General features: G+C 43.0%; 1 protein-coding gene across 1 annotated transcript in view; it reads left to right on the forward strand.

Annotated features, from left to right (window-relative positions):
* MYO5B (myosin VB) overlaps positions 1-15344 on the forward strand; it is a 436041-nt gene that overhangs the window by 281771 nt on the left and 138926 nt on the right. The window contains exon 10 of the mRNA XM_082255167.1: positions 8445-8710. Within this exon, the coding sequence (XP_082111293.1) occupies positions 8445-8710 (266 nt within the window). The remainder of the gene's footprint in view (positions 1-8444; positions 8711-15344) is intronic.

Here is a 15344-nt window from a genome sequence, read left to right on the forward strand (position 1 = left end):
GACGTCAATTTCATTTGGTTACAGCGTTGCACGACTGCGCAATTGTCCGTTAAGGTCACGCAGTGCCGAATCGCAAAATAGGCCCTGGTCAGGAAGGGGGTAAAATCTTCCGGGGCTTAAGTGGTTAAAGCACTCCCATTTTTCTTATGGGTTCTTTGTTCCTAGGGTTCTATCCCATTTATCATTGTCTAGCATAGAGCACAGTTTAGGGAAGTTGGCTCTTTTGAAGTTCAGTGTCTGTGTATTACCCTTGTGTTTCCTATTTCTGTGATTTATGATGAAACCAATCGACCTGTGGTCAATGTTTCCTAAGTTACCCCGTATTTCTACATCCGCAATCAGGTCTGTGTTATTCATAATCAGTAGGTCTAGTAAAGCATTATTTCTCATTGGTGCGTTCACCATCTGACCCATGAAATCGTCCTGCAAGACATTTAAATGGCGAGCCTTAGACAAATGCGTGGTTCCTTCTGCCCAGTCTATATCTTGATAATTGAAATCCCCCATTATACTGACATTTCCCATCCTCGCCGCCATTTCAAGCTGTGATAGGAGTTCTGCCTCCCCGTCCTCCCTTTGGTTGGGGGGCCTTTAGCATACGCCAAATATTACTTTCCCCTTTGTTTTCTTTCTTTGAAGCTCTATCCATAAGTATTCCACCTTCTCCCTAGCTCCATTAGTCTTCCCTCATATTCACTTGCACATTGTTCTTGATATACAGGTATACCCCTCCACCTTTTTTACCCTCTCTATCTCTGCGATAAAGGGAATACCTCTGAATGGTTGCCAGCCAATCATGAGAGCTGTCAAACCAAGTGTCTGAAATTCCCACAAAATCAAAATCCTCATCATACATTAGCAGCTCCAGTTCTCCCATCTTGTTAGCCAGGCTTCTAGAATTGGTATACAAACCTCATAATTTTGTTCGGTCGCATACTATATCCTTGTTAGATATTATGAGGCTGTACTTTTTTGTCAACTTACCTACCTTGGGTTTTGGATCTCTGGTCACCCTACTGCTAATGCCTCCAATATTGCCTCTTGATTCTTGCTCCCCACTGGCTAGCTCTCTACATCTGAACTCCCCCCCCCAATCACCTCATTTAAAAGCCCCTCTAAACTTTTTGGCCATCTTCTCTACCAGGAAGGGAGGAGGGTTTCCTCAGCTAAGCACACACTCCTTCCCGCATGCCTGAGCTGAGCATGCCTGAGCAAAGGGCAGATGGATTCCAGGAAGTAAATGCTACATAAATCATCTGCCCTTACTCAAGATGACCACGGGCAGAAATGCTAGGGGTTGTTTTTCAAAGTGATTTCTCATCAAAATAAAGTCTAGAGACATGGATGGATGCTTTGCTGGTTTGCTTTGAGTATTAAAAATAAATTAAATAGCGTTTTTGGTTTGTGGTGTAGTTTCGATTTAAGGTTGATAGTTGCCATAGATGTTAGTGAAGGACTAACTGTAAGCAGAAGATTGTCCCATCAAGTTTTCCATGACACATTTGTTCACTTATGCTGAACCCTGGGATAAGCAAACCTTGTCTAATTACATTCGTCATGTGTATTCTGCCTTCAATCTTGGTGTGCTTTGTGTATTTTTTCCAGATCTGTGCAGTAATCCGGACAATTCCTGTATTAAAGACTGCTCAGTACTGCTCCCCCTTCTTGTGCAGGGTGACTGGTCTTGTCTCCGCCCCCTCCTGTAGTTGTCTGCTGTTGGGTCCCTCCCACAGCCCTGTTCTCTGAATAGGATATGTACAGCAGATGATGATGTCACTGCTACATTTACAAGGTCATAGCTGGGCTTGCAAAGACATTTGGTGCACACAATGTGAATTTCCATCCTTTGGGGGTATTGAGGAATAAATTAACCACTTGCCGACTGCCGTCAGTAGATTTACTGCGGCAGTCAGCCCCTCACAGGCAAAGTGACATATATTTACGTCACTAGCCTGTGAGGCTCTGGGGACCCCCCGCTCACTCTGCGATTGTCGGGGGAGAGGGAGAAAGGCAGTAAGCTTGTGTAAACAAGCTGCCTGTCATTCTCGCCTGTGTAGAAACCCTGATCATACGGTTCTACTATGTAGGACCGTTGATCAGTGTAACTACAGCTCAAGCCACAGCCAATCACAGTTAGAATCACGCCCCTAGGGACACACACAGCCCCTCCCTCTCAAATAAAGTTAACCCCTTCACTGCCAGTGTATTTTTCCAGTAACAGTGCATATGTATAGCACTGATTACTGTAGAAATGTCACTGGTAACCCCAAAAGTGTCAAAAATGTCAGTCAAGGGTCCGATCTGTCCGCCCCGATGTCGCAGTACCGCAAAAAAAATCTCAGATCGCCGCCATTACGCGTTAAAAAAAACAACAAAAATGACAAAAATCTTTCCCTTTGTTAGTAAACGCAATAACTTTTGCGCAAACCATTCAAAATACGCGTTTTGCGATTTTTTTTACCAAACATATGTAGCATAAAACAAATTGGCCAAAAATTTTAAAAAATTTTGATTTTTACTTTTTTTTGGGGGGAATTTCATATAAAAAAATGTGAAAAATATTGTTATTTTTGCAAAATTGACACTCTTTTTTTGTTTATAGCGCGTGATCAAAAAATCGCACAGGTGATCAAATACCACCAAAAGAAAGCTCTGTTTGTGGGAAAAAAAGGACATCAAATTCGTTTAGGTACAGCGTCGCACGACCGCGCAATTGTCCGTTAAAGTCACGCAGTGCCGAATCGCAAAATACCCCCTGGTCTTTTAGCAGCCAAATCCTCCGGGGCTTTAGTGGTTAAAAGGAAAGTTTTTGTGCCAGAGTTCACCTTTAAAGGGAACCATTGTGATCTAGAAATAATTTTGATCTCTATGTCTGGATTGACTGATCGTTATCACACGTGGTTTTCAGTCAGTGTAACCTCTGATATGTTTTTTTCATCATCCGCTCTGTTTGATTTGCCTGGGTTTTGTTCAGCAGTGGCCGGTTTTATTGGAGAGATCTCCTGTGCACCTTTTCCCTACAGTTTGCTTTCAGGAAAGTGATAAAACACAGTGTGATAAAGTTTTCATAGTGGATCCATACAGTAAGCAACTTTCATTAAATTAATTGACTTTGCATGTTATAAATCACAGCATATTGATGGCGGATTGTCCAAGAGCAATTCATTAGGAGAAATATTTTGCCGCAGTAAATTTGTCACCCCTGTTGTTAGCGCTGTAAAAGTGACATTTCACTGAATTATTAGTCCTAGAAATTGTCCTGATTATGATATAGTGAGCCTCTCCCCAGACACTGATACGGCTTTATTGTGTTCTACAGGACCCATAAACATAAATTAGAGGTTGCTATGTACAAGTCATAAGAACATTTTATTGACAGGCCTATACAAATTCCTAGATGTAGAGAATTACTGCGTCAACGTCATACACGCAAAGCTTCAGACACTGCAACACAACAATGGTGTAATAGAATGAAGAAATGGAAAAAGTGTTGTGCTAAATCAATGGCAAAAATGACTGCCAACCTAGAGTGTGACCACTAAAGGCCACATATAACATTTCATGTAAAAATAACTGTCTGTACAGTATATGTGTATTAAAGTGCAAAATGGCAAATGTGCAAATAATCAACAACGTACAGTATGAATATTGTGCAAAATAACCATGATAATAAAGTGCAAGAAAATGTGCAAAACCAATGCATGTGCAAAAATAGCGATAAAAATCACTTCATGTGTACAAGGGGAAGAAGAACAAAGGGGTAAGTTCATCAATCAACAGGAAAAAAGTGTTTTACATTAAAGTCCATATCCAAGAGAAGCCCATGTACTGAAATGGGAAACTTGACACCCTGAGTGCAACTGTCGCCAAAGAAGAGTCAGGAGCGCTTACAAGAACGAATGGACTCTACTACCAGTGGTGAAGAGTCATACAGGCAAGAAAATGATAGCCATTCTCCCGGTAGCTTTCACCAGCTCGTCAGATCTCAATTAGGTCAATAAACATGGATTCCCCAAAAAAACAAAGAACTCCTCACAGCGTATGTAACGGAACCGCCTACCCAAACTGTGTTTGTGGTCTTCTGTCAGTATACGGCTTCCTTGCAGTCATAAACATAGATATCAAATCCTAGCCGCCCCCATACAACGCTAGCGAACAACTTAGCTTGTACTTATTGAACACTCACACAGAATTTATATACGGTATGGACCCCCCCCCTCCTGATCATATTACCAAACACAGGTCAGGGGTTGCCTGATTACATTATCATATGCAGATGAAATTGTATACAGAAACCGAATTAACCTGAACTAATTATTTAGCCATCTGGACAGAACAATGTGGGCTCATTAACATTTAACAATGGGACAGGCAGACTTCACACAATACACATCCCACCTCAAAACAGACAATAGGACAAGACTGCCAATGACAGTCTGTCTGTCTCATACATTGAAGTACATGGAATATGGAATACACATCTACGTATGGCTGTGATTATTTAGGAGTCAGACTTCATGGCAGCAAGCTATAGGTCTCACAATGTAAAGTGGGATTAAATCTTCATACTCCTTGAAAGATATTGCTGACAAATATTACTGTCCCACTTGAAGCAATCCAAACCATTAAGTATCTGTCTTTCACTCCCAGTGGCGGTGAGTACCGTCACAGCGTAAAACCATCATTAGTATAACTTTATTAAAAAAGTAGAACACCTACATACTCCCAATGGTTTACAAGCGATATAGATATAGATGTTGTGATCACAAAAAGGTCTCCAATGGTGCAATGTAATGGAGTAGACTCACAGGATCCGACGCGTTTCGTCTTAAGAGACTTCATAACCCAGTTTCTTAAGACGAATTGTGTCAGATCCTGTGAGTCTATTCCACTATATTGTGCAATCAGAGACCTTTTTGTGATCACAACATCTATATCTATATCGCTTGTAAACCATTGGGAGGATGTAAGTGTTCTACTTTTTAATAAAGTTATACCAATGATGGTTTTACGCTGTGAAGAGTTCTTTGTTTATTTGGGGCATCCATGCTTGTTGAACTAATTGAGATCTGACGAGATGGTGAAAGCTACCGGGAGACTCTTCTATGGCTATCATTTTCTTGCCTATATGACTCTTCACTGCTGGTAGTAGAGTCCATTCATTCCGGTAAGCGCTCCTGATTCTTCTTTGGTGACAGTCGCACTCAGGGTGTCAAGTTTCCAGTTTCAGAACATGGGCTTCTCTTGGATATGGACTTTAATGTAGAACACTTTTTGTTGTTGATTGATGAACTTACCCCTTTGTTCTTCACCTTGTACACATGAAATGATTTTTATCGCTATTTTTGCACATGCATTGGTTTTGCACATTTTCTTGCACTTTATTATCATGGTTATTTTGCACAATATTCTAACTGTACTTTGTTGATTATTTGCACATTTGCCATTTTGCACTTTAATACACATATATAGACAGTTATTTTTACATGAAATGTTATATGTGGCCTTTAGTGGTCACACTCTAGGTTGGCAGTCATTTTTGCCATTGATTTAGCGTGGCACTTTTTCCATTTCTTCATATACAAATTCCTCCTACAGCTGAATTCCACAATTATTTATTATACATAATGAAGTCTCATCTTAAAGTGGTTGTAATCTTTTAAATATACCCAGTGAAGTGACTGGTCGCAGGTGATACACAGAGATGAAACAAATCCTCCTACATAGGTTGTACCTGTTTACTGCAGTCTTCTCTTCTCTAGATCCTTTCAAGGTCCAGAATTTCTAAAGCTTATTTGAGCTCTCAGAAAAAAGGGGGCTCTGTGGAGCTCAGTGAGGAGAGTTCTTAGAGGTGATTGGAGGGAAGGGACACACCCCCTCTTCACACAGCACACAGGAACAGAGCTGAGGCTGTCAATCAACTGGAGGTCCCTCCCCTGTCAACTTTTTTCTCTTGGTGTCAGAAATACCTTTTATAAGTGATTCATGCTGATAGCAGAGGAATGGGGCAGCAGAAAAAAGATGACACTTGGTGCTCTTAATTGAGATAAGTACACACTATAGAGGGATATACTTTGTTCATCATCATTCTATGCATTAAGATAAAAAAAAAAACCTGTGTGCAGCACCCCCCCCTAATACTTACCTGAGCCCATCTCAATCCAATGATGTTGCACAAGAGACTGGGCTGTCTGGAACTCTCCCTCCTCATTGCCTTACACTGCAGCGGTGCCACTGGTTCCCACTGCTGTCCATCAAAGTCAGTGAGCCAATGAGGAGAGAAAAGGAACAGGGCCAGGCCGCCGCTCCGTGTCTGAATGAACACAGGGAGCTGTGACTCGGCTCGGGTGCCCCCATAGCAAGCTGCTTGCTGTGGGGGTACTCAACATGAGGGAGGGGCCCAAGAGAGTCAAAGAGGGACTCGAGAAGAGGAGGATCCAGGCTACTTTGTGCAAAACCATCTGCACACAGGAGGTAAGTATAACATGTTTGTTATTTTTGTATCACTTTAGCAATGCTGCTGCTCTGCTCCTTCATCCAGAGATGTGTTTCACCCCCCCCCCCCTATGAAAAAATTAAAAGTCAGCAGCTACAAATACTGTAGCTGCTGACTTTTAGTATTAGGACACTTACCTGTCCAGGGATCCCACGATGTCGGCACGCCAGCCGATTTTTGGATCGGCTCTCGGGTGCTGCCGCCGCCGCCATTCATGGTAAGGAAAACCTTTCAGCTTCACAGCCCGCTCCCTACTGCGCATGCGTCAAGCCTCACTGAAGTCTCACAGAAGTGGGGATGTGTATCTGTCAAAAACAGGTATCCGTTCCCCCCTCCCCCCTGAAAGGTGCCAAATGTGGCACCGGAGGGGGGAGGAAGCAGATAAGCGGAGCTTTCACTTTTGGGTGGAATTTTGCTCTAAAGTGTATCTAAATCTAAGAACAAAAATTTAATATATTGCAGCCTACGTGTTCTAACATGCAGCGGTGACATTAATTTTTCTTTTGGCTGAATATGCAGTATTTGATGCAAGTGCAGAAAATATCTGTTAATTTTGCAAGAAATTCAGCGTTTGTCACTTCCTGTGAGTTGTGTGGGATAGGAGGAGGGGACCTCACTTTGTCGCTGCACCGTTTCCAGGAAGTGGGGAAGGGGAGCTGTTAAAAACACTTTACTATGGTGGTATTTAATCACTGCTGGGTTTTTTTTATGTTTTGCTAAACAAGCAAAAAAAAGACCAAAAATTTTGAGAAAAAAGATACTTTTTTTAGTTTCTGTTATAAAAGTTTGCAAGTAAATTTTTTTGTTCACTGATGGGCACTGATAGGCTGCACTGATGGGCACAGTTAGGCTGCATTGATGGACACTGATGAGGAGGCACAGAAGGGCACTGATAGGTGGAACTGATAGGCTGCGTAGATGGGCACTGAAAATGAAGCACTGATGGGACTGATATACAGCACTGATGGGGCTGCAGTGATGATCAGGGTACTGATGATCAGTGCCCTGTTTATCTGTGCACATGGCCCCTATCACACCTGCCGTTTACCAGCTCTGCTCTTCTCACGCTATAACAGTGTGTGAGGAAAGTACTGCCAATAACTGGCAAGTGTGTTTACATTGTGATCAGTTGTGATTGGACACAGCTGATCGTATGGTATAGGGCCACAGAGCACGCCAGATGCGCACCCCAGGGAGAGTGTGGGGGGGGGGGGGTGTGGTTCTGGAAGGACGTCGATGGGCGCTCTCCTGGTACAACAGAGCCATGCTGTAGCCATCTTTCGGCTATAACATAGTAATTGAGTGGTTAATAAAAGTTACAGTTTTAAATATAGATAGATAGATAGATAGATAGATAGATAGATAGATAGATAGATAGATAGATAGATAGATAGATAGATAGATAGATAGATAGATAGATAGATAGATAGATAGATAGATAGATAGATAGATAGATAGATATACACACTGCATATAAATATTTTATATTCTCATATTCAGCCAGTAGGTGGAGCTCTAAGCCCCTTTCCACGTGTTTGTCTATCTTTGCTTGCTTTTTTTAAAAATGCCTGCTGTTTACAGAGCTCAATATCTAAAGTCAACGTGTGCACTCATAACTGAGTGAGTCATTACTCCCCCTTCTTGCATGTCTGTACCAATGGTGTAGTGGAAATTTTTCATCAGAAAGAGACAGTCTGAATGCAATCATCTTCTGTTGTGCTCTTTTTTGTCACAGGCTCACCCTCTAATTAAATGTGTAATTGTAAAGCAAAGCTTATATATAAGTAGTAAAAAACATACAACAGCAGTTTAAAAACTTAAAGAAAATAAAAAATAAAGTAAAACTGACAACAAACTATTGTAGTATCCTGTTAGAGTTGTAATCCTGTTAGCTTATTAAAGTAGTATTTTTTTTCAGGTTAATAGCAATGCTTTCTCTGTTTCTTAGAAAGGGGACAATCATCTCAACCACTTTTGCACTTTGCTTGGCGTGGAACACGACCAGATGGCGCACTGGCTGTGCCATCGGAAATTGGTCACCACATCAGAGACATACGTCAAGAATATGGCCCTTCAGCAAGCCGTGAATGCCAGGAACGCTCTGGCCAAGCACATCTATGCTCAGCTATTTAACTGGATCGTACACCATGTGAACAAAGCTTTGCATACGACCATCAAACAGCACTCTTTTATTGGGGTGCTCGATATATACGGGTAAGGCTTAACCCAAGTTCTTCTCATTTGTGTACCTGCACCCTTCAAATCTGTACTTGTATATACACACATTTATACACTAAATGTTGGGATCTCATACAGGACTATAGGCTTGTCGAACTAGCAAATTTCTAGCATACTTCCCAGCTGTCTTAGGTGGAACAGAGAGATACTGTTTTGCATCAACATTATTGGGTAAAAGGCACTCCCTTGTCACACCCGCTGCCTCATCTCCATCACTCTTTTAGGCTAGGTTTATGCCTTTTATAATGTTAAAGTTTGCAGTTAAGGGCCTAGTCTTACGCTGGGTACATACGGAACCAAATTTGGCCGGTTCAGCAGGAACCATTCTGTGTGTAGCCCTCTCTGTTCAATAAAAGCTGATCATTAAATTGGCTTCTGTCTAACAGTCCTGCTGGAAACCAGCATTCGATCGACAATCCGAATTTGGCTGCTATGCTGATCAGTGTATTCTGACGGGGTGGAGCATATCCTTGCAACCACATAGGTTGTATGGATGCAGGAATATGTGAGTCTTTTTCCAGTTTAAAGCTGATGTCTGCCCAGGGACCCCCCCCCCCCCCCCCACGAAAACACACTAAACAATATCCCGCTGTCTCACTTACCCCTAACGCAAGTGGTCAGACACTATAGCTGGCTTCTGTGTTCTTTACCTATAGCAGCCCCCGTTCCCATAAGGCAAGCAGGCCTACCGGTACTGGGTTGCCCCCAGGGCTTATACACAATGTGTTAGTGCCTGGCTACCACGCATGGGCAGGCGCAAACTTTGCAAAGCAAACAGGTTGCTGTTGGCAGGCAGAGTGGTTCAATGACAGTCCAGGTAAAAGGCAGGCAGAGTTCAGAGAATAGTCGATATCCGATCTGAGGTCATACACAGGGAAATACAATCTAGCAGAGCAGGGCAGACAAACAGGCAGTTGATCAGGTATTAAACACAATATCACAAGCATGAGACTGCAAGCTTGGCTGGCTTTTATCAGGTTTGGTCTCCACCAAGAGACTGACCAAAATCGATCACCTTGCAGACAGACAAGGAGAATGCCACATCCAAAACTCGGATGCTGGAACCAGCAGCTATGATGGAGCAGGAGTGCATACGCTCCTAACACCCACATCCCAATTCCCTAACTAGTAATAGAAATATTCTAATCTTAATGTCTTAGATCTAAGCTCCCGAGTCTAAAGCTCCTGGCAGAAAATCATCAGGGGGCTGGCTGTAAGAACCAGGAAGAGACAGCCGCCTCTTCCTCAAGGAAATGTGGCAGCAGCTGGTGGATTACAGCGGGACAATGCTGGATTCACTGGGTGTGTGAGCAAATTTATTTAGGGTGCTTATAAATTTAATAAGGGTGCTGTTTAGGACTGCAGTGGTGCCATGTGGGACAGCAACAAGACCAGTCGGCAGCGGATCTGGACTGCAGTGGTGCAACAATGGTCTTCAAAGAGACACTTTGGAGGAACACGTAACGGCAGACTTAGGTGGGAGTAAAGAGGTCTTATGGCTTAAGGGATTTTGTTTTATTTTATGAATATGTAGGCGGTATAAGGAATGTTGTAAATTTGCCTGAAGGTGGGCTTTAAACACTGTTGTTAGGTGTTATGGAAGAGATTGAGATATGAGGTGTTAGGGTTGCCTTAGGAGTCAGTCAGGCTTCGGTTTTGGCGTTTGCTTTGGAGTTATTCTTTCCTTTCAAGGTAAAGATAATGGTTATTTATTTAGTTTAAAGTGGTTGTAAAGGCAGGAGTTTTTTTTTTTTTTTTTTAATCCTAACCACTTTTCCTCCAGAAAGTTTAAACCCCCTTTAATGACCAGGGAGTTTTTTGCTGTTCACCACTGTGCTACTTTAACTGGCAAATGTCATGCAACACTGTACACCATTTACATATAGATAATCTTTTTCACACAAATAAAGCTTTGTTATGGTGGTATTTGATCACCACTGGGTTTTTGTTTTTTATTTTTTAATATATAAATGAAAAAATAGCAAAAATTGTGAAAATTAAAACGTTATTTACTACTTTCTGTTATAAAACATATCCAATAAAATCAAAATTCTTCCTAAATTTAGGCCCACATGTATTCTGCTACATGTCTTTGGTAAAAACCAAACTGCTTTTTGGGGACACTATACTATTGGGAATACTAGTACTGTAGTTCTGATCGTGATAAAGATACTGGTTTGTACAGACACTATACTGGTAATGGCGGTGATCAGTGATTTATAGTGTGACTTTGGTAGTGTGGTGAGCAATTTTGCACTAACTGATACTGGCTGGAAAGAACACTAACTGACTGACACTGACATCGCTAGTGACATTAATATCATTGATAATACCATACTCTGTACTAATGACAATGGCTGGGAAGGGATAACATAAAGGGGCAATCAAGGCGTTACCTGTGTGCCTAACAAGTATAATGGGTGCTGCTTTTACTAACAGATCTGTCTGTGTTTTCTTCTTGAAATCAGAGTTGATTTCAGGGAGAAGAAACAGACCGATCACTAACTATGCACAGAGTTCTGTGTGTTTGTCAACACAGAACTCTGTGCTGTGATTGGCCACAGCTGAATAGCAGGTGTACAGCCATTATCATTGACTGTACCCTGCTGATGCTAACGGATCAGCAGGGGGCGCTGGCAAACCAGAAAGTACCGTTCCGCCCACTCGCAGTACATCTTCTGTGAGCAGGTCGGCAAGAGGTTATTGCATTCTCTGCATTAAGGTAAAAAAACTTTCATGTTCAGCTTCCCCCCCAGCCCCCCTTAAATTTTTACCTGAGCCTGATCTTGATCCAATGCTATGCCCAAGAACAGCAGCACTGCTCTCTCTGTCCTCACAGGCTCAGAGACCCATTGGTCTCCTGCTGATGTCAATCAAATCAAGGGGGCGGGGCCAAGCCATGCTGTGTGCGTCAGTGGATACACACAGCCTGGCTCGGGATCAAACCCACATATTTGTCCACCATAGCAAACCGTTTGCTATGGTGGAAGACACAGAAGAAGAGCAGACAGCACTGGCTGGGACCCCATAAAAGGAGGGTTGGGGCCACTCTGTACAGAGAAGGTAAGTATAACATGTTTATTATTTAAAAAAAAAAAATCTTTAAAGCTTTACATTCACTTTAAGGTTTTGGATGTGTTTTTTGGAATGCTGATTATCATATACGCTAAAAGCATGTATACTAAACACATACTAGTAAAAAAAAAGAAAAAAAAAACATAGGCATCCAAAATGTATTCGTGCTTTTGAAAAGGTTTTTGGTATGCCAGTTCAGGTGGGAGAAATGATTGCTTCCAATTAACTTTTACCACTTGCGGTATACACTTACATCAGAAGAAACCCCCCCCCCCCCCCCCCAAAAGTATAATGTAATGGATTATTGATTTTCAACGAGGAACCCTACTGCTGGCCCTTACCCCCCCCCCCCTTAATGTAGTCGCCATCTTAGGTGGTCAGGCGTATGCGCTGATGCACCGAAGCGCTCTGCCCATCCTTCGGGAGCTGGCAGAGCCCTTCAGTAGATCTGCACATACCTGACACGGCTGGATTAGGAAAGTACAGGCTATTGTTTGGTCTGGGCATGAACCGATTCTTTGCAGACTGAGCAGAAGGTGCTGTACCTTCCTAACCACCAGGTCCGGGACAAGGGGTCAGCAGGATGGGTGGCTGCCCTGGGCACTGTGGTATCATGTGAGGTGGGGGGGGGGTGCCACAAAGAGATTGGAAGGGAGGGGATTTGTGTTGGGAGGGGATTTGTGTTAGGGGGTGGCAGGTGGTAAGTATTATTCTAGAAGGGGAAATTGCAGGGGGTGGGGTGCTAAGAGGGATGATTTAAGGAGATTTGTGTTGGGGGGATTTGGGGGACATTTGTGCTGGAAGAAGGGATTTGAAGGAGGGAGGGGGGGGTTGTGTACAAGAAGGGGGCATTTTAGGTGTGGAGGATTTGTGCTAGAAGTGGTGAACATTTTCATTTTCTTTGAGGGGGGGGGGGGCTAGAGCAAAGATTTGTGCCAAAAGTGGGGATTTCAGCAGGGGGGCAGATTTGTACTGGGAGGAAGGGGAATTTTTGCTTAGAGGATAAGCATACAGATTAGTGCTAAGTGTTTTTTGGGGGGAATTTTAGATGACACACAATGCTTATATATCTTGGGCATGTTTGCCCTGGGCTCTAGGTGACCTTGTCAAAAAATCCAAGAAGTTTCCAGTCACAACTTAAGAACCAGCCTGCGACCAACCAAAATAACCTGTCTAACAGTATGCTTTAAAAACAGGGGTGCCTTGCTGGGGCCTGCAGCTTACGCATGTATTTGCAAATGTGTGCACCTAAACCCCTGTTTTTTAGGCATATTGTTAGACAGGTTATTTCGGTTGGTCGCAGGCTGGTTGGTAAGTTGTGACTGGAAACTTCTTGGCTTTTTTGACATGCGTTTGCCCTTGCAGTGCTCCTAGCTGTTTAGACCAGTTATAGGTGGGGGAAGGGCCCACTTTTTGTATCTAGGGGACCTTGTCCTGGCGCTGCTAACCACAATGTATTTGCGCATGCAGCTGCACCCGTGCATGTAAAGATATGCCGCGGGTCTCTGACGGGGACTGAAGGCCATGTAGAGCCCTTCAGCACATCTGCGCTTGTGTGGATCGGGCGCAATGTAATTCTCCCCTAGAAGAGAAAACAGAAAGCACAAAAAAGTAAAAAGGAAATAAAATAAAAAAAATACCCAATTGTGGGAGAGGGAGGGGGTCTGGAGCCGACGTTCTATCAGAATACACATCAGAAAATGCAAAGGAAGTGATGCGAACAAAACTGGTAATTGCGCGTGCGCTTTGCGTTCCAACATGGCCACTATGCGTTTCAATAGGTTTCCTAATCTGACAGAATACGAAGGTGGCAGTGGACATCTTCTTACACCCAAGTGTCACTTCCGTTCCATTTTCTGATGGGTAGCGGTATTCTGACAGGACACTGGCTTTAAGTTAACTCCTAACATTATTATTATTATAAATATATTATCACAGCCATCCATACCACCGAGCGCCGATAATACTATATCTAAAGCCAATTTTTTTTTTCTTTGTGGATAACTAACATTACCAGAGACAGTAGTGTCAAAGTTTTACCTTTAGAAACACTTTATTATTTTTTTCAGGGTTCCTCTGTGTCCAGCTATTCCTGGCTAACCAATCACTTACCAAGACTAAAGCAATCTCATTCTTTCTCCTCGGAGTCTGGTGACCTTTAGAAATGCACTTGTCCCGCAGCTTGGTACTTTTATTTGGTCACCGGACTCCTTGGTGAATGGTAATACTGGCAGCAGGGGGTACAGTTGTTCCATTTATAATTGGATTTTGTAAGTGGGCAGTCAGATTCGTGTGAACACTTGGGTAATTGTTCTCTTCGCTAACGCTTTCCCTGCATTTGTAGAGGTAATTAGTTGGTTAATATAAATCTTTCCTCCTTTTCTCTGCTCTGTGGGCTCTTCTATCAAGAAGGTTCAGACTCCTGCGCTGTTCCTCCTTAATTGTCCTGAGAGACTAGCCGGTCTCCGAACAGCTGAATGTGCGATTTCCTCCTGCAGTTATAAATGAACAATTAGTAAATTTGTCTCTGGATGCAGCTTTTAGCTTATTACCTGAGCTTGTTTCAGCTCTTTATAAAACCAGGAAAATGAGAAGCTTCCCTGGAAAAGCCGCGGAGGAGCCGGTTATAGGTCACCTGTATGTTATAGGGGCGACATCTCTGCTGCGTTTGAAGCCGTGCATTGTATGGCTAGTACAAGCCTAAATTGGACATGTATGGCAATTGTGGCATTTTCTTTGATGTTCATTGAGGGGCATATTCATAACCAGTGGGTATATTGCCAGGTACAGAAAGATTTGACAGTAGATTGAAATAAAAAAATAGGCCAACTACCTCTAGAGGTGCAGAAATCCTCAAACTTAAAAAAAAAAAAAAAAGGCTAAGGTTGCCGTTTCCCACGGACCGTTCCCGTGGTGATGGTGGGGGTCTGTCCCCGGGAAATGGACATCCCTGGAATTTTTTTTTTTCCCGGCAGCAGACAGCATTCAAAAATGGCCCCAAGGTGTACGCAGCCATTCACGTTTCTACGCATGCACAGGCCACTCCAGCTCTGCTGAGCAACACGCTCATGGCAGCGTTGGTTAGTGGTTTGTTCAAAAATAGCACCGGCAGAGCACCCTGCGTATGCTTGGACGTCCATGCTGCCACGCACATGCAGAATGCTCCAACCGTGCCATTTTAAAACTGTATTGGTGCTGCAGTGGTGAAGCCTGCAAACTGCAGCTTTATTCTACTCGGTGGCCCCTGGGGACAAATCAAGGGACGATGCTGCAAACATGACTGTGAGTAACGACTGCTGACATGATCCCTGTTACTCATCTAAATAACTGTGTGTTACCTAATTCTGACTCCTGAACTCTGTGTGTTACCTAATCCTGACCCCTGAGCTCTTTTCGTTACTAAATCCTGACCCCTGAGTACTGTGTGTTACCTAATTCTGACCACTGAGCTCTGTGTGTTACTTAATCCTGACCCCCTAAACTCTGTGTGTTACCTAATCCTGACTCCTAAACTCTGTATGTTACCTAATCCTGA

The sequence above is a fragment of the Pelophylax lessonae genome (genome assembly GCF_965119305.1).
Source record: "Pelophylax lessonae genome assembly, chromosome: 1".
Lineage (NCBI taxonomy): Eukaryota > Metazoa > Chordata > Amphibia > Anura > Ranidae > Pelophylax > Pelophylax lessonae.